The following is a 25600-nucleotide window of genomic DNA, read 5'->3' as shown; positions in this document are numbered from 1 at the left end:
AAGTGACTCACAAACACATCAAGTTTGTAAAAAAAAAACAAAACAAAAAACACTTTCAAGCACAGAACTTTAACTTTGAAGTGCTGTTTCCTGCTGTAGAGTGAGTGACTAACAGTCAGCGACTTGACAGAGACAGCAAACTAGCTCAACGACATGGCCAAGCGCAAGTATGACGCTGAATGTATTGAACTGTGGGACCTCGAACTCATGACTAAAGAGAAATCTGGACCCCTTAGCTGCATGGACCAGTTGGGAACCACTGGTTTAGACAGACTAACATAAAGCTTGTGAGCAGGCTGCCATGTTGTTTCCTGTTTGAAAAGGTGAGCAGTGAACCAGGGACCGCCCAACTGGCAGCGTCTATCCAATCAGGTGTTCTCCACAATAGGGTACGTCCTCAGTGGGAAGCACATGAAGCGTCCAGTTGAGTGGAGCAGCACATCCCTAGCGTCCTCACTGGATCTGGTGGTAATGTACTGTAAGTTAAAGCATTAATAAATGATTTATCAGCCATTACTAAAGCCATTAGCTACAATTTATTATCCAATCTGGAAATTGCTTCATTATACTTAAGAGACTCTTTAACTTTATCCAACTTGTTCAGGACATATTTTTATTTTTATTTGTCTGGCATCTCATTAAGCAGCTGGGCAAAACACAGTTCAGGCAGCAATAACACACTGGCACAGAGTGTATATATAAAAACATATATTTATTGTTCTGTTACTGTTGGTTAACTTGATCAACAATAAATGGCGGCGGGCCAGGAGACACAACTGTACACATATTAATAGAAAGCCTTAGAGAGCTTCGGTTTTTCTGTTCAGTGGCAATTAACAATGCAAAGAGAGAAGAGGAGAAAAACAAACAATAGTCGCTGTAGGCCGTACAGTTGATGAATGCTGGGTTTTTAATGGTGCGTTCAAAAGTCATCCTTCAGCCTCTTTCCAAAGTGGTTCATCTCCTAAGCAGATAACTTTACAAGAGGGGTAAAAATACTGTACATTGTTCTGTATATCAATGCTCCGTACACTTTAACTCCAAGAATAGGATCTTTTTTCATGTATCCTTTTTTAGGACAGTGATAACTACTCACTTTTATCTTCCCCCAAAACGAGCGAGGTTGAAGAAAGTCAAGTAAAGCTTTAAAGATGAATAAATGATCTTTAGACTCTCTAAAGAGAAATAGAGGTGCTCCGTACTCGACAAAATAGTGTGTGGATTAAAATAGATAAAGGTTATATATATTTATACTATATATACTATATAAAGGCTTAAATCTCTAGATACAAGGACAGCCACCAGTGCTGTCCACACACATTCCTCAGTACACAAACCCTTTAATGCAGCAACAAACTCACACCTGCTTTGTCTCATTTTCGCTCCGTGGACCATTTCGTCTCGTACTGTACATCTGCAGTAAAAGGATCACAGGATCCTGATCCCAAAAGTACATTTATCCCCACAGTGATAAGCTGAACCAGAGCAAATAAAGTAAACCTGTGGATGCAGTGTCGGGTTGAAAGCATCGTCCGCCTGGATGCGTATCAAGGGAGCACAGAGGTACAGCGAGTACTGTCTAGTTGTGATGTTTTTCGGGGTGTTTGATCATCAGAAACACAAATAAACCCCTGCGTATGAAACTCTTCTGCTTCCACTGACTCCAGGCTGAAAGGTACTGATCAATAACACAGAGCTCATTTAATTAAAGCAGAATGAAGCTATTGAGCGAGAAGCAGTGGGCATCAAAGCAGGATCTGCCGTCCTATTGGCTGGATACCAACAAAAGGGGACGGGAAACAAAGGCAGGAGGAATGGAAGCAAGTCTCAGTGGTTGAGTTTCTCTTCAAGGCTGTGGTTGATTAATACAGTTCATATGTGAAACTAAGTGGTTCGGTTGGAAGATGAGCGCGTCTCTGAAGCGGACGAGACCAGGTCCAAATGTCTGTTTCAGTCCAGGCAAACTTTTACATTCCACACGCTGCAAAAACAAAATTCAGTTCCTCAAAAAAAATTCACGGGAACCTTTCTCAGTCTCTCCTGCATCGTCCTCAGTGTCCTCGGCCTCCGTCGAGGAGCGCCAACGTTCAGACTGAATGTGCAAATGTCGTCCGTAACGCAGAACCGTTCGAAAACAACTTGACAAGAACAATAGACAAAGAACTCTCTGCAGTCCCTGAAAACATCCTTTTCTCCCATCCACTGTGAGAAGTTCTTTACACTGAACTGTTTCTCAATCTGAAGTGAGTCAGTTTATGTGCCACAAAACTAATGGAAGAGAGGATTAGTGAAAGACTGCGTAAAAAATGTTCATATGCTATTACCTCCACAAGGAAGTGACAAATAAAGGTATTAATTGCACATACTCCGACAAGTAACCAAACCAACAGCCGGGGCAGTTGTGTCCCATTTTAACTTCAAAGCGTCTAAAACCTCTGAAAACTGCAAAGCCAGAATTAGCTCAGTGTTCATCACCTACCTCGTTCGAATCAAAGCCCTGTGCAGAAGTGAGAAGCGGGGTATGAAACGAGAGCGTTTAAGAGTTCAGCTGTTGTTAAATTTAACTTCAGACTGGCTTTTGATTTTTGAAACCACAGAGAGTGACATTTCATTGACTTGAACTGAGTGTCAGCTGTGCAAACATTGGGACTGACAACAGCTTCTGTTAGTGTGATCACGTCTGACTGCATTTAGTGATAAACTGAAGGTAACATCTAAAAACTTCTGAAGTATCTCTAAACTGTCTAAATGGACAATTTGTGGCAGATCTTTGGCTTCAGTAGTGAAACATGTTTAACGTTTGTATCAGTCTAGATACAAAAAAAAATCAAAGTTTTGTAGAGGACAAATCCATCGATGGTCAGGAAGTTCATTTTCTTTTCCATTTTCCCCCTTTCCCTTCATCTAAACAGCTTCCCTTTATATTTAATTTCAAATCAAGAATGAATTGTTTAAAATTAGGGCTGGGTATTGTAAAACTATGATACTAGTACCAATACCAGGACACGTAAGGTGATACTGATACCAATTAAGTACTTAATTTGAAATCAGGGTTCCCACATATTTTTACATGAGAGTTTTTTAAAACGTTTCCATAATATTTTACCCCATGTCCATTACTTTACTTTTTTTTAAATAGCTAGGCCTATTTAGCAATCATTGGGCACTATTGTGGCTTCCAAATAAGTTCAAAAATGGCCGCCCACAGACGCCATAATGGGAGATATGATAAACTCACTGTCTTTGGTTTAGTTTTACTCACTGTTTGATGACTGAGGGTGCTTTGCTTGGTTTAAGAGTTGACTGATTTTCAGGATGTATAGAAATCTGCAAGATGATGCTGATTGTCTTGACTGTCACGTAAAAAAAAAAAAAGATCACCAAACAAGCTTTCCCCAAATAAACAGGCCTTTACAGAAACAAAGTTTATATCAATGGATCAATGGGGCATTAAACAACTTCATCAAACAATAAAAACTTAGTAATGTAACCCCTGTAGCATCGTCTACGCTTAAGACTCACTTCAGCACACCTGCCTTTAATTAAAGGTGGTCAGGTGGTGCATTAAAGTGACTCAAAAAATAATAGGAAACTAGGACTTGCTAGAAATGGCTCTAACAGGCACAACAGTGAGGCTCATACTCAAGTGTGCTTTCCTCTAACACAAGTATTGTCGCAAAAATGTCTTATAGAATATGGAATGAAATGCCTTTGTGTCTTCACATACAGTAGACACAAAGCTGTATCGTTAGCTGGCGTGGCTACAGCAAGCATGAAATAGCCTATGTGTCGATACTGGCCTTTTGGCTGTCTTGATGTTTTTTCCCTTTAGTGTGGCTGTCCAGAGCTGCTTCCTCTGTGTTACCAGTGTCAAACAATTTACATGCAGCGTGACTAGGATCTGTCTCTTTCTGTCTCGAGCCATGTGTTATATTTGTAGTTTGAAAGCCACGCATTATTAAAGATACACTTAGCAGGCATTTGCAGATAATCAAACTGCTAGTCTTTGCTAACTTTACTTGCTTGCTGGATATTCATGCCACCAACAAGCAGCATACACCAATGCATATCACGTGATACTAGCGACCTTTTAATGGCACAGTGCCAGCTTTTGTAAAAATTCACATTTCACGCATTGTTAATGTTTGGGGACTTTTTTGAACATATGTTTTAAAAATAGCTAAAACAATTTCAAACAGTTTTTCCAATTTCATAACTTTTCCAGAACTTTCATGACTGTGGGAACACTGAATAATCCTTCTACATTTTATGCGTTTATTTTGATCAGATGCCACCTCAGGTGTGAAGAAAAGCCATACTTCGCAATGTATTTTGGTGGCATCTCTGCACGCTGAACTGCCAACCTACGACAAATACACCGCACTTGCCTTCACCACTCCATAGACTGTATGGTTTTTAGCTGCTGCAGTAGTGGGCCAATCACATGTTGCATTACACTGAAGAAAGCCTGCGGTGGTTGGCTGCGAACAAATCATTCAAATAGTCATTTTTTTTCTAGATCTGCATACAAAAAGTATCAAATGCAGGTATTGTTTGACAGGAGAAGTTTCGATACTACTTGGGTTTTGGGGTTATCTTGGTTGATACCTTAAAGATATTGAGTACTGATACCCAGCCCTACTAAAATACAACAGTCTGAGTTAAATCTCCATTTCTGATGCTTTTTCAAGTTTCATCTCCAGAAAGACTTTGAGGGGAACTGTCTTCAGATGTCTCATGAAACTTTTCTCTGTTATATTGATGTGAAATATGATAAAATCTTAAACTTATTCCATTTGACAGTGTCTCAGTTTGATCCCGGAGACAGCTGCCATGCAAACTATATCTAATAAGTCGTCATCACAACTCTTAAGTTTTGCAGAATTTGGCTAAAAGAAACATAAAAATCTAGACTTGACTCACATATTTGATAAATCTCTTCAATCTGGAACTGATGGAGTGTTTTAACACACGTGAGACCAGCTGAAGAAACAGATGAAGTGAATAACGAAGAGACGTCTAGCACGTCACTGCCACGAGCCAAAATGACTTCAACTTGTTGTAATGTTTGAGTTTGTCTTGGACTGGATCTGAGAACAATGTCAGACAGCCCCACTGTGTTTGCTTGACTCTTAACCGTCCTGCTGTTGTTAACGAGCGCTAAGAATAACCCTGATCATGACGCCGAGCCTGTTTGATGGGAGCACAGTCTCTCGCTCTGTGGATTTGTTTGTCCATAAAGAAAACACAGACATTTGCACAACCAGCTGTTTGGTTTTAGGTGAGCACTGTGGCTGCTGCAACAACAAAGCTGACTATTAGCTTACATCACACATTAGCATCAGCAGAGGGACCACACGGGGGAAGTTGAATCTGTTTCCATAGTAACAACTGGCTGGAGAAACTCAGAGCGGCTGTGACTGAGTCAGGTGGAGGGTGTGTGTCTGATGTGTTTGGGTTTGGCTCGGTGCTGCGTGTGCTGGCTGGCTCTGGGATTGAGGATGTGGCTGCGGCTGCTGCAGGATGTGCACCACCCGGCTCAGGGTGTCTGTGGTGGCAAACGCCAGATACTGGCAGCACAGCCAGTCCTCCAGGCTCACGCCGCAAGCCGCGTCCATCGAGCGCTCCGCAAACTTGATCATCATCAGTGTCCGCTTCAGGTCCAGCCAGTTCTGGAGGGTGGCCTCGCGCTGGCTAGCAGTGGCCCCTGACATGGGGCCCGTGCTGCTGCAGCCCAGTGCCTGGAACAAGTCCTCTCGAGGGCCCCAGAGCAGGCACTGTAAGCAGGCCCGGGCCTCGGACATGCGGATCCTTTCAGATGGGTTGACAGTGAGCAGCAACCGGGCCAGCTGCTGCAGGCCCTGTGAATAGAGTGATCTGACAGGCAGTGGCGGCAGGTCCGCCCAGGTGTACTCCCGCTCCTTCAGCTCCGGCGTCTCCTCAAAGGGGTTGGGCCGGTGCAGCATCTCATAGATGAGAATCCCAGTCTGAAACTCATCACACTTGCGGTACTGAGTCGCTGTGACAATTTCGGGTGCAAGGCGTGACTGGTCGCGCAGCGTACCAGGGTCTGTAGCCATGAGAGCGCTTTTCTGTTTTGCTTGGGAGAAGTTACTGATAATGAGGCGGGCGGGGCAGGTGGCGTTGGCGGCAGCAGTAGCAGCGCTGGCAGAGGTTGCACCAGAGCTGCTGCTGCTGTTGCTGTTGTTGTTGGGCTCAAGAATGTCCAGATTCCAGGGGTTGCCAGGTTGGCAGTGGACCAGCAGCAGGTTTTCCAGTCGCAGGTCACAGTGGGTCACATGATAAGGCTTCATGTGCTCCAGGCCGGAGCACAGCTGCAGCAGCAGGAGACAGACCTGACGCTCGTACAGCTCCGGGTTATGAGTGTGTCGTGCTGCGCCTTCTCGGACAAAGTCAGCCACCGTCTGGAAGGGCACCTCGCGCGTGATTACCACCACTCGGCTCCTCAAGCGGCCGACAGTGTTCATGTGACCTGCTGCTGGGGTTTCATCTAATTTACCATTTGGCGCTTTGGAGTCCGTCGTTTTGGTTTCAGTCTTTGTCTCTTTCTCTTTCTCCTTCAGCCCGTTGGCATCTTCCTCCTCATCCTCTTCCTCCTCTTCACCTTCTTCCTCTTCCCAGGGCAGCAGGCGGGCGGGAACATCAGCCAGGAAATGTCCACAGTCCTGCTGGATGTTGAAGTGCACAGCCAGGCTCTGTCTCACCGCAAGGCTGTGGAAAAACTGCTGCTGGGTCTCCTTCACTTTGCTCCGACAGATCTGGGGAAGATAAGAAAGAGAACATCATCATCAGTGTTAAAGTTTGAGCTGTAAAACTTCTCATCATGAAGCTTTTTGTGAACAACAATTTGCTAAATTATAAATACTGCTATAAAATATATTCTATGTTTTTCTTACTGTCAACAAATCCCATTACAGACAATGAATAAACTCCACTAACAAGTACAGTCTGTGTAACCACAGCCTCATTTATCTTACTCCTCTGTGGCATAGATAGCCTATTAAAATGCACTAATGAGCCACACTGTTGCACTGGGTGTCATATTCCTTTATTACCATAAACGTGGGCATTGTGCTTTAATTTGAGTCAGGCCCATATATGCTGTCCTGCTGGCAGAAATTGTCACTAGAACACTAAATGTGTGTTTATACGCAGCTAAAGCTAGTCCCCAACAACTGCACTATTTCCTCCTCTCTGAGCAACGTTTGCTAAAAAGAACATCGCCACACTGCTTTTGGAAATTACTGTAATTGGAGAAAAAAAGGAACTATATATTTGAGGTCTGTTTTAAAGATTTACATCGTTAAAGGGCGACTGAGTTTGCGGTTGAGAGCAACATACAGGGTAGGCAGTGCTGAGGGCTAGGGTATAGCCTATCGGAGCTAGGTCGCATGATATGTTTTCCAACCACACTGGAAATCAAACGTGTTTATAGTTGTTCCAAACAGCCATGCTCAAAGGCTGGGTGGAAAGCCAGCTCTCATAGAGAAGAGAGAGCGCCATATCGGTGCACATTTTCAAACTCTTTCTCCTGGAAGACATTCATAGAGTTGCATGCGGTTGTTTACATGACAGAGACAGAAATAGTTATGTAAAGATGAAAAAAAACAAAAAAACATTAACACATTCTTGGTTTCCTTTAACATAGTTGTCATTAACATTTAAATGACGAAGGTCACTGTTCATGTAAATGTTTATCTGCCAAGCACTTGTAAAAACTGATATTAAAAGATCGCTATTAATTCTAATGAAATAAAATAAACAGAAACTGCCTCTGGACTGCCACGGGAGACTTTTCAACAAACAGCAATCTTCTGCAACATCAGGAACAAAACACACCATTTTAGCAGCAAATGCACAGGAGAACTCTGAGATCAAAGATGTTCTCTTGTCTCCAAACTCTCTGTCCCGCTCCGTTTCTCGAGAACATTTCCAATAATGATATATAGAGCGGAGAGAGGCAGCGAGCACACTTCAGGCTGTCACCGACAGCAGCAAGAGCGTGTCTCTGTCTCCTAAACCGCAGTGACAGCCTCTGCAGCTCTCTGTCTTCCTACACTTTGATCACGGCACAGAGAAGAGAAGCCAAGTCAAGGATAGGATCGGTCTCTGCAGACGTCACAACATTCACTAAAATACCAGCAAAGGAAAACAAGTCACGACGTATTACAGAGATATTTTTCGTTGTTTCTTCATCTGAGTTTATCAGTAATTATCTTACAGTGACTAATTTGCTGACACCAAAAACACTGGCAAACATTTCAATTAAAAAAAAAATACCATGGAAACTGATGTTCAGATTCAGAGATGGAATCTGCATGGACAAACTAAATGAATTAAATAATACTGATGAATTGAGGCAAATGATGCCACACTTTACAATACATGACATCAGAATTTACAGCAAGATGTACTTCTTAATATCATACCTGCAGTGTCAATTAATTCAAGACCAAGAACCTTGTTGAATTTTCATCATATTTAGTGTTGACAGTGTGCTGGAGTTCATTACTTCTGTTACATGATGACATTTTCCAACAAGGTTCTTGGTCCTAGACCAGGAGTCGGCAACCTTTACTATCAAAAGAGCCATTACTGACCAAAAAACGAAAAAGAAAAATCTGTCTGGAGCTGCAAAACATATTTAAATAAAGGTAACAGCCTATTAAGTCTATATCAGCCCATCAACATTACCAACAGGCCTAAATGAGCATTTGTGAATATGATTTACCACAAGGTGGCTACTCTGCAGTGGGCTATTGATAATTTAGTACTTTGACTTTGCAGTGTTGGTGGTGAAAGCAAATGAATCTGTCCACACTATTAAATTCTCTATTTTCCTCCAGGACTTTTTTTTGGATTTGGAATCCATAGCTAGCTTCAGTAGAGAGACTCCAGGCCACTGCTGCTGAAGTTCACTTAAATTTAGAGGAAAAGGCACCAGGTAGTAGACACATGACAAACATTTTAGTTAATGAAATGTTTAAACAATTTTAATTCATTTTATAGGCTACACATTTTTATTAACTGTATGATGCCGTGATCACTTTAGGTCTACAACAATGAGAAATGAAAATCTGAATGTTAAAAGATAACTGTTATCCATTCCCAGATAATTTTATGTCAAAGCTACAGGGAGCGACTGGAGACAGTCTAAAGAGCTGCACGTGGGTCCAGAGCCACAGGTTGCCTGCCCCTGTCTTAGACCTTTGTCAGAGCCTGAGGTTGATTTTTGTTTACAATCACTGTTTACTATTTGGTAGTAACAATCTGAATGTATAACAAAAAGGTTAGTTCATTTCCCTCATACTAAACAGGACTTTAAAGTTGAAATTGAAATGTTTATAAATTTTTATTTTTCTGAGAGCAAAAATTACATTATATTTTAACAATGTACTACAAAGTCTGTCCAAACTCATGTGATGTTGGATTTGGTGACTTACTCAGGGACACTTTGACATGTGGATGGAGAAGCCAGGACTCACTCACCCTATGCTTACTGGCTGACACACTCATTCAAGTGGGCTACAGCCACTATTGATATGAATCTAGATTATTAAAGGCAGGATTTTACTAAAAAAGAAAACAACGTATAAACTCATACAAAAGTAATCCCTCTAAATGATCACTTATGACCCACTGGTGCATTTATCTGCAGAGATTCTGCACTCTGCCTGTGTTTTCTTATTATCTACTTATTTTGCTTTGTTCAGGACATACATGGGCATTTAGCCCCCGGCCAGTAACAGTGCGAGGTGAGGTCGAGACTTTTGAAAAGGTGGCGATCAGGTAGTAGCAGCACGCATCCAAGAGAGAGAGACACAAAAATAATAGACACAGCACTGAACAAAAATCTGAGCAAGTAAACAAAGTGCAAATACAATGAGGCAAAACGGCAAGCGGACAAAAACAGGAGCTAATGTGAGGCTGAATTTCGCTTTCACAGGCGAGCACTGAAGGAGAGGATGAGGATGAAGAGTGCCACTGAGTTGGCCTGGTTTCTGTTTAACAGGTAGGTACGGGCAGTTAAAATACAACACACTAAAAATAGGTTATAGGCTCCTCTTCCATTTCCAGTAAACCAGAGCTGTCTGTAGATAAGTACTCCTTTAGGGGTTTTTTGTTTGCTTCTGGTGTGTCACGTTTGATGTCAGGAACAAGCAGGAAAACAAATAAATAGTAGAAAGCAGCATGGAGGCGAGTGACAATGTGATGGGTGGTTACTTATTTCTCATATCTATTACTTATCCCGTGTCTCTTTTAGGGTGCTTTCACACCTGTATTTTGGTTCATTTGGTCGCACCAGAGGGAAAAAGTGATGCTGACTTTTTGCAAATGAAGAGATAACATGAAGTTGTACAGACATCACTGTCACACACTTGTAAATGGACTTAATGCACAAAGTACCAGAGCTCAATACAGTTTTAACTCATGTCAGTGTGGAAAATACCCACACTGACATGCATATGTTACCATGGTTACATGTAAGCATTAGCATAGATAGTTAATGATATATATGCAGCCTTTATCAGGATCAATTGTGACATGACAGATTTCACAGATTTCAGCAGAGGGATTTATCATTAGTTTGGCTGTAGAAATCATCCTAAAATTACATATCTGCCACCATAAAAACTTGTTGTTGGTTCATTTTCCTAGCCTAGAAATCCAGACCCAAATCTAGAAAGATTTAGGGTCTGGCTATGAGTAATGCAAATGGCCCAACTCGAGGGGCGGCACCAAGCATGCATTTGAAAATATCACTGCACGCAACTGGATAACACTACGACCAATCAGAACAATACACGGGGTGACGTATCCAGAGTGCTACCAGCAGAGCTAAATGGTAGATTAGACTCTTGCCGTATCCGGTCGGCAAAACAGCAAAAACGTCCTTCTTGCAAAGCAAAGACTCAAGCGCCGTCTTCTGTTCTTCTTTTAGAGAAAAAGCCAAGTCTAACTCGTTCATTGTAGCGGCCAAAGCTGTTTCAAACAGCTGGTGTTCATCCGTAGCCATCTTGCAATGTTTACTGACTGATTCCGGACTTCGTCGTTGCAGTGCTGTCGTCATCTGTTTAGCTCGCCTCTGGCCCGCCTATATCAGATACACCGATGTGATTGGTGCAGCTCGGCTCCAACGGCATGGGTAATGAGCATCATTACTGATTGCCAGAGTGACTCGCTGAGCAAATTCAAATTGTGCTCTCGCGAGAACTCACGATTTCCAGGGTATCATTTTCCTTAACCTCTGGGCAAACTAATTTTGAACAATGTTTGAGTGCTGCATTAAATGGAGACCAACGGTAGTTTGTGGCAGTGTGTCATCATATCATGCTGGAAAAAGTTAGTGTGTTCATCCACCTGTGAACATGCTACACCTATTTCTATAACTGCCAAATGTAGACGATCGAGCTAGAGCAGATAAATATTTATGACTTCCACAGAAACATTTGTCCTGGAAATTATTGTTGATTGTAACATTTCCCACTAAATGCAAAAGGGAGATGATAGCAGGTGTAAGAGGGTTTTTTTCCCCAGTGATAAAGGTGATTTAGTTATGTTGCTAAAGTATTGCTTTTCCATTACAACAAATTCAACCTACAGTAGGAGCTTGCAGTGTCTGAACAAGCAGTGTAGGGAGGAGGGTGACAAACCCTGCATAGTGTGCCTTTAAATGTAATGAAATGAACACATCCCACTGTTTGTATTATATCAGACGACACTCTTAACACATGCAAAACAAAAGTAAAACCTGTCTTTAAAAAATGCCTTAAGGCTGCAATAAAAGAGTGTGTTATTCTATCACTGCTACTACTTCAATCATTTCACTTTATTACTTCTATTAAGGGCGACTTGAACCTTGGTGGTCTCTTTGGCATAATTTATGTACAGCTTATTATTAGACTGTGATGTGGGATGAGGAGCTCTTCCTGTTAAACACATCATGTAACTCTTTAGGAATGTGCATGTTCACTGGATGTTTGTTAAGACATGTTGGCTCTGAGACTACAGCTGCCTCCTGATCATTCATCCCGGACACATTTGTAGAGTTCTCTCTGTTTGTATGCCATATTTTGTGAGCAGAATTGCTGGTTGGTACAAAAAGCTCAAGGTTAACCGGCAATCCATTTAATTTATTGTTCCCTCTTGTTTCCTTAATGCTGACATTTCAGAGATACTTTAAAGCCTTAAAGCGCTCCAACTCACTTGCAGAATTCCTCTGAGAGTCAAGAATTCACACAGACATGCTAAAGGTGGATAGCGAATAATTAGCACTACATTAAAAATATCATAGCGTGTAAAATCTCATTTGCAGGAGGATCAACTACACTTATGGGGTTAAGGAAGGCAGGAGCACAACTGGGCCACATTAAAATAGAGAGTTGGGAAGAGTTTAATTGGGAAGCCGGGGCCTGTTTGTGTTCTGCTGCTCCTGGTTGCCTTATTTATGGATGAGCATCATAAAAAAACAAGACTTTCTCTTGAAAGCTCGCTGCTAATACGAGGGCGAACCTTTGAAGTGCTGTGGAGCGCAGAGAGAGTTTCATATCCTGTGAATAATGCAACCTTCATCCATATCTGCTTTGTATTAGCTTCAGAAGTCATCCGTAAGCTGTGTCCCCGACCCCCACCTCCCTCTCCTCTTGCTCACACACACACTCTGACAAAACTGCTACCCACGCACAATTACATATAAATATATATATAAAAACAAACAAACGCATGCACACACACACACACACACAGGTTTTATTGCACAAGGTCGTGCCCTAAAGGCTCAAAGTTTAAGTGCCAATATTTCAGCACAAACACCTTCCTCCTCCTCGGCAGAGAGAGTGGGAGGAGATTCCTCCACACAAAAACAAAGTACAAGGATTTAATAAATGGACGGCAAGGACAGCAACCACCAGACTCCAGATTCATCTTAAAACCCATCTCGATGCGGGGCGAAAACAAACAACAAAAAACAACAAACAAACAACCACACACTAATGAATTCAGACTAATAAGATGCTGTTTGTAGCAGTATTTGGTAAAAGCATAAAGTACAAACTACTCGCTTTAGTCAGGCCTGAAGCTGGTGGCTGGGTGGGTGAAAACTTTAGATACTCTGATTTGAAAGTGGGACAAACTAGCTTTTGTTACTGTATATTTTAAGGGGTCATAAAAAGTTTGAGCATTTCAAATATTACATATAATTAAAAACTAGAATTACCACCATGCGGTTGTGTGCCTCTGTACACTGGTCAAGTTTCTCTTACAGTTTAAATCCATGTCTTTGAAAACATGGATGCTTCCCCCCAGCAGCACAGAAGATCTATACAATCTGCAGTCCCCTTCTGTTCCTGAGATATAATGTTAGTGATTGGCCAGAAAGGTGTTTTGCAGAGCATTATGATGCCACAGTGAAGTTGACCTTTGACCTTTTGGAATGATAAATGTCCTCACTTCATAACTATATCCAATTAGACATTTGTTGTTTTGTGAGGTCACACTGACCTTTGACCTTTGACCACCAAACTCCAAACAGTTTTTCTACTTTAGTCCAAGTGAACATTTGTGTCTAATTTGAATACATTCCCTCAAGGTGTTTTGAGATATCGTGCTCCAGAGCCCTAACAACGTAATGGATATAGTTAGATTGGGGGGAAAATGTATTGTATTACAGTATTGCGAAATTTTTCGCATGGCAATATCGTATCAATACACAGACACCAAGTATCGATTTTTTCTTATTATTTAAATGATCAACATTACGGGGCACCCAGTAGCTCTGTGGGTAGCATAGGCGTCCCATGTACAAAGGCAATGTCCTTGTCACAGCAGCCGCGGGTCTAATTCCACCCTGCAGCCCTTTGCTGCATGTCATCCCCTCTCTAGCCACCTTTCATGATTAGATACTGACCTATTAAATAAAGGCAAATAGCCAAAAAATAATCTTAATACAATTTGCTGCAATAAAAATGTTTGAGCGTGTGAGATGAACCCACACAAATCTTTATCTCATTAGTTTAAACTGATGTTGAGACACTGAGACATAATTTGCAGTCGAAAAAAGGCAATAAATTGCAATATACTGCAATTTATGTCATCCCAATACTTCCAATCACAATAATATTGTATCATGATAATATCATATCGTGAGGCCTCTGGTGATTCCCAGCCCTAATATAAAGTATTACTTATCAGAAATTGCACCAAATTAAGACATTATTAGGACCAAATGGGACTCTTAATACCAATTCAAGGAATATAATCATACAACAGTCTGTGATTCTTGTAGTCACATCTAGTGGTTTCATGTGGAATCAGCACTGGGGCTACAACTATCAACTGTGTTTTTATTATTGATTAATTTGCTAATTATTCCCTTGAGTAATGGAATAACAGAATAACATTTCCCAGAGTCTCTGGTGACATCTTTAAATGTCTTGCTTTGTCTTAACAATACTCTGAAACACAAATATATTCAGTTATATAATATGTGATATGTAACATGATTAATCAATCATCAAAATAGTTCCTTTATCTACTACTGTACTTACGTTTTTGTGAATCAACTTATTGTTTAATCACCTTATTGTTGCAGCTATACAGCATGTATTTCACATGCATTAAAAATTTTAACACATCTAAACACTAGAGTACATTTGTCAGGAGACGTAAGCATGAGACTGAATATACTGGAGCTAAATTTCAGTAAACTTTATGGACTTTAATGACACCTCTCAGGGCCTGGAGATGAGAGGCAGCACATTTTAAGCCTAAAGGGAGGGTTACTGTAATTTTCCTCTTACCTGAAGTGCTATTTATCAGTCTGGATTGTTTTAGTGTGAGTTGCTGAGTGTTGGAGATGTCAGCCGTAGAGATGTCTGTCTTCTCTCAAATATAATAGAACTAAATGGCACTCGGCTTGTGGTGCCTAAAGCACAACAAATTGGCACTACAGCTAAGAGTAAAATATGTATTTTTGATTTCAGGGTAAACTGTCCCTTCAAATTTCTCTGACCATCTGCAAACATAATTATACTGCACATCCAAATAGGCAGGGTCAATGTGAAAGTTGTCACCTGACAGAATGCACTGATCTATAAACAGAAGCAGATATCTCACCTTGATGGCGTAGTTGACCAGTGGGTCCTTGGCATAGGAGGCAGTGTAGTAAACAGCATCTCCCGCCTCACAGCAGGGTTTCCCAGTGGTCAGCCTGAAGTGGGACCAACTGTCAGTGCCAAATCTCAAGTGATCCTTCTGTCCAGCCATGAAACGGTCCTCGCACTTAGCTGCCAGCTTACGCAGCGTGTCTGTGTGGAGCCCCCGGATTCTCCCCACCACCTCATCCCAGCTGTCCAACCCCCTGTACAGAGCACCCCTCTGGGGTTTGGAGCCTCCAGCACTTCGACCTGTTGTCCGACCCCTTCCAGCCAGAGACTCTGTGCTTGGGTAGACTCTCCTCTCTCTGCCAGCCGTGGCACTGGGCGCAGCAGGCGAAGGTTGAGGAACCAGGGAGGACACGCTGTTAGTCGGGCGGCCCTTGTTCACAGCCGTGGCAGCTGTCGGCCTCTCCAGGGAGTCACCACTCTCATGGTCGTGGACTCGATGAGGCTCGGAGCTTAGAGAGGAGCTCTGACTCGCCGTCTCCCAGGTGGAGTCCAAGTCGTAGATGGGGTTGGCCACGCTCAGGTTGGTGCCCCCAGGTCTAGCCTCAGCACGAGGTCTCAGGCCTCCCTGGACGGACTCTTTGCCTCCCAGGCTGGGTTCAGTATTGGAGCGAGGTACATTCTTCTTAGGTAGTGGAGGTGGTGTGGCTTTAGGGGCTGGCTGGTCAGTGAGGCCGTCCAGGTCGATGGAGGCCAAGGTGTCGTTGGATGCTTTGATGTGTCGTGGCTGTTTCAGAGGGATCATGTTGGCTCTGGATTGACCTGGAAGACAAGAAAGATAACATGTGTGTTGTAAGAAGAATTAATAAAATTCAAATTGATTCAACCACTGAACTATAAAACTGGGTGGAGGGCATAAAGTCGAAGCAGTCTTAAACAACAGAAAAAACAGCTAAAATAAATTTGGAATAATTACAAGATAATGTGATGTCAGTACATTGCACACATCTCCTTTCACTATTACCAACCCAGGCAGTCTGCTTAGATGTAAAGTAACTATGTACAATGACTTCATCATTTTACTGAGCACAATTTAAGGTAATTGGACTTAAGTATTTCCAGTTTATGCTACTTTACAGTTGTAATCCACAACATTTCAGAGGGAACTTTTGTTCTCCACTGCATTCCTTTTACAGTACAGTAACTTAATTGCAGATTGAGATTTTACATGATCTTAAAACATGTTAATTTTTGCTCTAATTTCTAAGGATCAGCCACTTTTTGCCATTTAGTTGACGGTTTTAGATTTTACTTTCACGTTTTGATTCTTTCGGGTAGAAAATCATTTTTCATTAATAAAATGTTGGCCAAAAAATACAAATTTTCTTCTCCTCCAAAGAGACTATTTGTATATCAATTAATCACCTCGTGTTATATTGAATTTGTAAAGAAAACCCTGTTGTCCTTGCATGCCTCAATGGTGAAGAGAATCCAAAACAAGGCAGGCATTCCTCAAGCACTGAAGTAAACCAGAATGTGTTCACACTACTGCTACAGCAAGACTATATTAAAACATCGGCTTATCAGTGTTGTACTCAAGATCAACTAAACCAAGACAAAATCAGGGCAAGAACCAGAGTGTATCAGGACTGAGAAGACAAGACCAAAACTTATAGGGGTTCAGACCAAGTCTAGACCAAGAACAGATCAGCACCTTTGTTACAAACGAACACTAAGGAGCTGATATCAATGTAACCTCTTTCAACACTCCTTTTCATGCACAGGCAATTTACTGATATCTCCACAGATGTGGTCTTGACCAGTCTTGAAATAAAATCCTGAGTCCTCTTCGTCTGAGCCGAGACAAGACTGAGCTTAAATGCTGTTGAGTCCAAGACGAGACTGTGACGCTCCCGGTCTCATGCAGTATAATCACAGTCTTAATTATCCAGTCTCATGCTCAGTACTTCCAAAACACATGCATCTTCACTAAAACCTTACGATTTAAAACATGTCAGTACTAACAGTCTCACACACAGCTGAGTGGAGTGCCTGGGCATTCATAAGAAGCTCATATGCACGCGTGTGCTCAGGCAGACTCAGGGCACGCTACTCATAGGCAAAATGTTTTATATTCTCACGTTTTGGTGAAAATGCACGCGTTTGAGAAGCACTGAGTATACAACTGGAGAACTGAGACTTAGATTATACTGCACGAGTTGTGTGAGTGTTTGTGAGCAGATGTTTTATAGAGATTTGCTTTTGTTAAACAAGGTCTAAGGTGTTGAGCTATTTTGGATTCTTCATTCACCATGGAGGCTAGAAAAACAGAAAACGTTTTTCTCACAAATTCAAGGTAACACAGGTTGTATTAAGTAAGGTTATAAGTATTCTTTTAAACAGCATGTTTTGTGATTTTAGCTGTTGAGGTTTTAATGATCTGATAAAATGTAAAAGATAAAACGACACAAAAACCAACAGGTAGTAGATGTGATTTATAGTCACTGAATCTGACTTTCACAGAAGTCAAAGCAGGATTCCTCACAGCTGAAAAAAGATAAAAACTGACACCTGAAACACAAATCATCCCACACTCTTTGACCACCAGCTTCCCTGGCCTTGTTGTTCCTCCCACATGGCGTTTCCTGCAGCCCACTGGCTTTCTGCCTCTCAAAGAGACGAGATGCTGACACGAGGTTGTGTGCTGCGGCACGTGAGGGAACTGGTGGCCCTGAGGAAAAATTCAAGCCAGAGAGCAGGACAGCTGGGCACAAGTCGTCCCTCCAATAGTCCAGCTGCCCGACTCAATCTGCAGTTCTGTTCTGCAGTGAGGCTTAAAGAGGCAGCATGGAAAGCACATTTATCACTGGCTTCAAGTGACCTTATTTTTCTGGGATGGTGGTGGGAGGGAATTGGAGGGGTTGAGGGGTTGATTGGACTCCCTCGATGCTTTCTGGAGTCCAGGACCACAGAGGCAGATGGGTCAGAGACAAGTGTCTGTTCAGATGAAAAGAACAAGGGGCTGTGGCGCTTGCATGATGGGAATAAAACAGCCTGATAGTTTTAACTGAGTGGGTGTACAAGGTCACAGACAACCCTACTGCGCAGCTTTTAGCTCACCAGGGAATACCCCCAATTTCTTGGAAGATCACGACGAGAGGCTGTTTTACGATGATGTCTTCCAAAGTCACATCTTTTGCCAAATTACTTTTGCTGTCCCTACGGTGAAGGCATCTGCTTGTACAAACTGTTTCTCTTTGCTCAGTGCAAATGCGACTGACTACAAATTCTTTTTTAACGATATGAGTGACTCCTCACGTGTGCGTCACGCTGCCATCATCTTAAGAAAGCAAAAGAAGCCTTAAGAAAGAGCTGTCAGGATGAAGTAAATGAGTCTCCGTAATCCTCCCTGGAACGGGTATATTTAATGTGTTCCTCCACCAATCTGCAGTAATCCATCCAAGAAAACAACCGTCTCCCTCGTCCAGTCATAGGGAGCTTCTATTGCAGCAATGTGGCTGCGGCTCTAACTAAATTACATAAGACTAACTCAGTCTGTCACATCGTCATTTCCAAATCAAGAATACTTTTCATAATCACAATTCTCATAAATAAATGTGACGATAAAACAACTTGCATGAAAGAACTCAAAACCCCATACGGCTCATATGAACATATTACCTTACAATAAGTAACCTAATGAAATAAGGGCTGCGACTAATTACCATTTCCAATAGTGATTAATCTCCCAATTATATTTTGATTGAGCCATCAGGGCCAGTTGGCTTTGGGATGACTTGCCTGAGGAAATAAGGCTCACAGAATCAGTGACCTCTTTTAAATCACTTAATGAAACCCATTTTTACAGACTTGTTTTTATGTGATGTCGTCTCTTCATTTTTATTCATATTTATTATGTTTATTGCTTTAATTCTTTTTTTTGTATTTACTTTAATTTATTTATTTATTTTTCTTAAATTTCTCATGATTATTTTTTCTGTTGTGTTAATCTACCTTAATTTTGTCTTGCTTTGGTTTAGGTTTGGCTTTCTACTATTTTCTTTTTATGTAGGATCATTGTTCTTTAATCTCCATGAGCCATTTTGGCCTCTAACCTCTAAATTCATTAATATGTGTGTGTATATATATATATATATATATATATATATACACACACACACACACACACACACACATATATATATATATGTATTGCCTTTTAATACACACGTATGTGCAAATAAATAAAATAAAAAATAAATAAAACAAAATAAATAAAATAAAAATATATATTAAAAAATAAATAAATAAATAAAATAAAATAAAATAAAATAAAATAAACTATCTCGCCTTTGGGGTACCTTGCTTCAGCTTTTCTTTGTTTGTCAAAGCACTTTGTAAACTCTGTTTTTAAAGGTACTATACAAATGAAGTTACTATTATTATCATTCCTTGTTTAAATATCCATCACAATGTTTTCAGAGCCTAAATTGACACCTTCAAAATTCTTCTTTAGTCCGATAAGAATAGTTGTAGACTACATTTTTTTTAACTAATATTAACAATATTAAAATACCATGAGTAACATTATTTTTGTCATTTTGACTGTGATTTCAATTATTTAGTCAATAGTTCTTAGTTAATATGGCCTTTTAATTCAACTACACAAAATGCTGTAATCTTAGTGTGAAGTAATAGGATCAGATTTGGAAATTTACACTGCTATTATATCTGTGCCTGGTGATTCTGACCAAATACCTCAATATCGATATTGCAACGATATTGTAGGGTTGACTATTGGTGCCTTCACAAAAATATTTAACTGAGATTGTTGATAAATAATCATGAGTAATTTGGATATAATGACTAAATGGCTAAAGGTAAACAATAAAAAAAGCTAGAACAGCCTGGTAAGTTCAGAGAATTACATAAATTTACTGTAATGCAGCCTTTAAATCCACAAAAAGACAACACTTATGACATTACTGTATCTCATATCAGGATACTGACAATTCAGTTAAACAAACATTGTGACAGATGCATGGTAAAAGTAAGACCTCCTAAAATAGTCCATCAAACATCTTTTTAATGTTTCAGGAAAGTGGTCCACATTAATGAAAACTGATGACCATAAGTACAAAGTTATTTCCCTATCATTTAAACACACTGCTGTCCAACTAAACTTATTTTGACCTGTGTCCATCTCAAGGAGATAAAACAGTGGAGAGTCCCAATCCCTCCGAAATCTGTTCCGGATTAAGAAGATAATAGCATTTTCTTCTCCTCTCGAACACAGAGCCTAATGTGTCTGAGACAACTCTTTGCAAATTCAAGAGGCATCGCACATTATCCAGCAGGGTTGGGTTCATGATTTCCTTTCTCTTTCAGTAAATAAATGTAAACTACAACTCACAAATGGTGGAGAATAATTTACAGTTTAGTCATCTCTTAATACACTGAACATGATGCAGCTGTAACAATTTTTAATTTAAAGAAAAGGGAAATAAAAATGAATTGCTCTTATCTTTCATGTATAAAATATATATAAAGCACTACCACATTAAGGCCATCCATTCACAACTCTATAGACCAGTATTCTCCTGTATTTGTTTGTAAGGAGATGAAGGAACTTGTTGCCGTAGCAGTGTTCAGCCATCATGCTCCAATAAAATGATGGAGGAGGTGGGTAGAATAAAGAGGAACAGAGGGGAGGAATGAAGCGAGAGCAGAGGAGTGGGTGGCTAGAGCTGGTAAAAGTGAGGGAAGTGACAGAAAAAGAGAAATACAAAGAGGCAAGGGGGGTGAGCAGGCGGCACATGATAACAAAGAGATAAACGAAGGAGAGGTGGTGGAAGAGACAAATCCTGAGAGACGAGGAGAAAGGAGAAAATCAAGCCTACCTCAATTCCACTAACGCCTCAAAGTTTTTGGGTAAACGCTGTGCAGCAGCAGCGCAGGGAGGCAGAGTGAAACGCTTCTCTCTGCTTCCATTCCTGAGAGTCTGCACGGAGCCGCTGGTGCCAACAGGCAGGCTCAACGCTCCCACCAATACTGGAGATCTCTCTCTCGCTGAGTGAGGCTGTGAGTGCTCTGCCTCCTACTGCCTGATGCTCTGATTAAAACACGACTGTGTGTATACTGTATATATAGCCAGTGAGAGAGAGAGACACTGAGTGAATGTGAATCTCCACTAAAACGTGTGAACAAATAGTATTGCTGGAGGCGCAAGCGGACAGCAGAGAGTGGAGGCATGTCAGTTCTATTTCTGACATTGTGACAAGTACAACAGACAAGATAGAAGTGGGAACTTCAAATAGGCAAAATTAGCAGCCATGTTGTTAAAGGGTAACTTTGCTATTTTTCAACCTGGATCAGTGTATTTGGGAATAAGGGTGTTTTAAGACCTAGAGTTCTCTTGTTTTGGTCCGAATTGGGGACTAATTTTGTAACAAAGTTGTATAATCTTCGTGTTCTCACGGCAGCATTTAATAGGGGACCAGATCAAATGTCTTGCTCAAGAAAGCTGCTCTTGATTGGTCAGAATTTCCATGTGAGAGAAATCCAGGAAGTAAACCAAACGTTGAAGAAGAGTACACTTGCAAGATAAATGTGACACTATCTAATGTCACAATGGAGGGACAACTACACAGGTTGATTTTAGCGCTGCTCATCGTGGACTATATTGCTGTCATTGTTCATTTTAGTCAAACCATACAGTTTGAAAACGAGGCGCAGCTCCAACTAGAAAACAATGTTTTGATGCATTGGATGTGCTGAATGTGCATATTAAGGCAGTACAGGAGGAGGTGCACATTAATAATCCTCCAGGACTGTAACATGCTCATGTTTAACCCAAACAATGTGACATGTGACTGCACTTGGCTCAGATCGAGGAAGGAACACATTCTCACCAGAGTTCGTTTGTAACCGAACCGAGACCACCTCTTCAAGAAGGTCACGGTCCGGTTGTTTTGGTGCACACCTGAGTGTGATTGCTGTGTTCACACCTGCCCAAACAAACCGCACTGAGGGGGCAAACAAATTTGAGTTCGACTGAACCAAACCAAACAGAGCAGGTTTGAAAGCACCCTAAGTGACTAATGGAGACAACAATTTCTGAAATTGGTTTAGTACTTAGCGAGAGCACTGCAGCATCAGTGAAACAGGCTGCAATGTAACCACATGGGGTATTTGTGCATCGCCAATTTACATCCAGTACAAGTGTTTGTTTTTGCCACTGAAAGGCTCAGATTGTTATTCTAAGTGTCTGACAACATTATGGGAAGGATCCCTAAAGAAACAGACCTTCTTGTTAAGGAGTAAGATCGTTTTGTTTCACCAGAAACAGCCTCCGAATCACCATCACCAAACCAACCAGACTCCATTTAAATACACAGTAATTTTAGTGTGTATCAAGCCAGCATACTGTCACATATTTCTTCGTGGATTAAGGGTTTATTTCAACCAAATCACAGTTGGTGATTGTTGGAACTATGGAAAGACGAACGATGACAGGTTTTGTGAGTTTTATTGTTTCTGTCAGCTTGGAATGAAGTGTGTCTGATCACAATAAAATTACTGTTTATGTAAATGGAGTCTGGTAGGTATGACGATAGCAATTTCAGGGCTGTTTCTAGTGAAACAAAAACATCCTACTCTTTAAAAAAAAAAAGCTCTATCTCTGTAGGGATCATTTCCATGATGTTGTCAGACACATATAGCAACAATCTGAGCCTGTCAGTGACAAAAAGGACTTTTAGTGGACGTAAAATGACACTGTTACATTACAGCCTGTTTTGCTGCTGCCAATTCATGACTTCATGGGAAAAAAAGATTCCAGGTTGAAAAACACTGAAGTTACCTTTCAATCTTGAAGGTTGCACACACCCTCCAAAACAAAAATGACACACTGCTACTGCACAATGTTTGAAGGCAGACAAACACGTCAACACACACCCCTGCCCCGTTCCTCATTAGCAGCATGCAGACGAGTAAAATTAGGCTGCAGGCAGCTCATCATGCATCATCCAGGGAGCTTTTAACACATTCACAATATATCCATCCACGGAGCCTGTGTGCACCCAGAGCTTCACAAACACACACACAAGCACGCAGGATACACAACTTGCACAAACCCTTGTACAAAAAATAATAATTAGTGCAACACCGACATACAAACACAAACAAACAATTTGTCTCTGATGAACAGGAAACTAAGACCCACGTGCCTTTTAAACCTCACACAAACCGTACAAGCAGAACGTGTAAACACACAGCGAAGCACCTCAGTAACGCATCTGCTCCACAAACCCACACTCTCCGCCCGACCACTTTGTGTTTCTATTTCTTTCTCTTTTTTCTCACACACCACTTGATCACAGCGAGATCCTTTCCCACACACAGAGAGCTTCATGTTTTTAAGTGCCTGGCTATGTTTGACAGCTGTGCCTACCTCTGTCTTCCTCCTCTCTGTTGCAAGGAAAAAAACAAAGCCTGGTCTTAATGTGCTCATCATTCCAAACCTGTAACACCGAGCTGCTGACAACATCTGATGATGAAATGTCCACTGTCAACGAGCACAATCAGGCTCCAGCATGGGGATGGTAACAGAGGAAGTTTGTCATCATGGTATCGAGGAGCGTAATGTTGCACGCAGCAGCACTATAAACCAAAAAAGTGGTATGTGGGCCTTCTAGCTATTTGATCATTTCTGTTTTTGTTTCTGTTGTTATATCTGAAATTGTCATGAGCTGCTGAGACAGAAATCTTAAGGAATTAAATATTAATACAAAAGACTAATTAAATAATAAATAAATAAATAAATAAATAAATAAATAAATAAATAAATAAATAAATAAATAAATAAATATAAATCCTGACAAATATATCTCTCTTGCCATTTGGATTTCTTGCTTTCAAAAAGAAAAAAAAATCTGCACAGTGCCGTCTCGCTCCCAAATCTTCATTTTTATTTTACAGTAACAGAAGAACTGAGAATGAGACAGCAGTGTGCTGTGTGGATTTCTGTCTTATTGGGGTAGTGGTGCACCTGCAAAGGATTTATAGATGTGCCTGTGCCTCCTGATGATTGTCTAGTATCCTGCTTTTACCTTAGTGCAGTAAAAACTTTTCCTCTGTTATCCCTACACCAATCTACAACTTTACAGACATTAGGAATATGACACAGAAAAACAGAAATACACAATTATGATACAGATTTGTCTGTTTCTATTTCCTACTGCAAATTAGCGTCTCTGTGTGTCTGCTCTTCTGACTCCTCTCGCTTTGTGCATTGACACTGTAAAGCTCAGATTACACAACTCGTCTTTTTACTCCCACTAGAAGCTGTTTATATTTGCTAGAAAAGATTAAGACTTGTGTACTACAAGCAGAGGAGTCGACGTGTAAATGAGTCAAATGCCTGCGAGTGAAAAATTCAAGCTGTGGAGAGACTTTCACGCTTTTTTTTTTTTTCCAAAGTGGACTTGAACATTGCCGTGTCAGACCACACAATTAGGAATATTTAGAGAACAAAGACAGTGTAATAATTAGTCTCAGATACACAGTAATATGAGGTTAAAAGCTTTTATGACACTAATAGCAGTGCTGTGGTCAGTCAGGCAGCACGTGTTCTTGTAATGTGGTTAATAGTGCAGCCTTCAAATGCATCAGTCATATCAAATATGAATTCAGAGAAAATAAAGAGACAAATGTAGTGTGAAAGAAAGGAATACAACAACTAGGATTTAGATGTTTACAGAAGGGTAATCTGTTGGTTTATGTTATGGGTGTCATGATACACCGGCATAATTCCTTAAAATTTTTAATATCGTAAGTTTTTTTTTAATTTTTAATGAACATTTTCATTTCTATTTTATTGCTTTATATTTACATATTCTATTATATACTCTTATTCTTACTTCTTTGAATTCTCAATACTTTAAATCAAAATGACTGTAACAAATCACAATTTGCCCTCAACAACGCATTTCTGATTCTGATTCGCTCTTTTTTGCACAGTTTTATACAGTTATGGTTGCAGACTCTCTTACCACCTCGCTATCTTGTATTTTGAGTGCTAAAAAAGGAGACAAACACACAATAAACTAATTTAAAGATGAATTTGAACTGAAGAATTATGATTATTTTCTTGGTTTTACATTTTCTACAGAGATCATGATAATCTGTTAATTTTGTCGCAGCCATGAATTAATTTAGAGAGGAATGGATTTTGTAAAATCAGTAGGATTAATTAGTTTGGGATGGTTCATATTTCTGTGTTTTGGGATTGTTTTTTGCGATTGTGGTTATTGGGATAGTTGGGTCACATGGATATAGGGGCGGTGACACTCGTAATCTATATGAGCATCTCATTTTCACTTGTGTGTTTTTTTGGTTGCATAAGAGGGTGAGTGGGTTCCGGGTTTTTGATGATAAGTTTGTGCATGTTATAATTCCTTTTCCTTATCATCAATAAA

General features: G+C 40.7%; 1 protein-coding gene across 3 annotated transcripts in view; it reads right to left on the bottom strand.

Annotated features, from left to right (window-relative positions):
* Positions 1–691: 691 nt before the first annotated feature.
* The window catches only part of peak1 (pseudopodium-enriched atypical kinase 1), a 150539-nt gene continuing 125630 nt past the window's right edge, over positions 692–25600 (bottom strand). For all 3 annotated transcript variants that reach the window (XM_049573550.1, XM_049573551.1, XM_049573552.1), the window contains 2 exons: positions 15136–15944; positions 692–6779 (listed from right to left, as the gene is read on the bottom strand). In XM_049573550.1, coding sequence (XP_049429507.1) covers positions 5406–6779; positions 15136–15944 — 2183 coding nt within the window. In that variant the 3' untranslated portion in view covers positions 692–5405. The remainder of the gene's footprint in view (positions 6780–15135; positions 15945–25600) is intronic.

The sequence above is a fragment of the Epinephelus fuscoguttatus genome, linkage group LG4 (genome assembly GCF_011397635.1).
Source record: "Epinephelus fuscoguttatus linkage group LG4, E.fuscoguttatus.final_Chr_v1".
Lineage (NCBI taxonomy): Eukaryota > Metazoa > Chordata > Actinopteri > Perciformes > Serranidae > Epinephelus > Epinephelus fuscoguttatus.
This window is presented reverse-complemented; position numbering and strand designations above follow the sequence as displayed.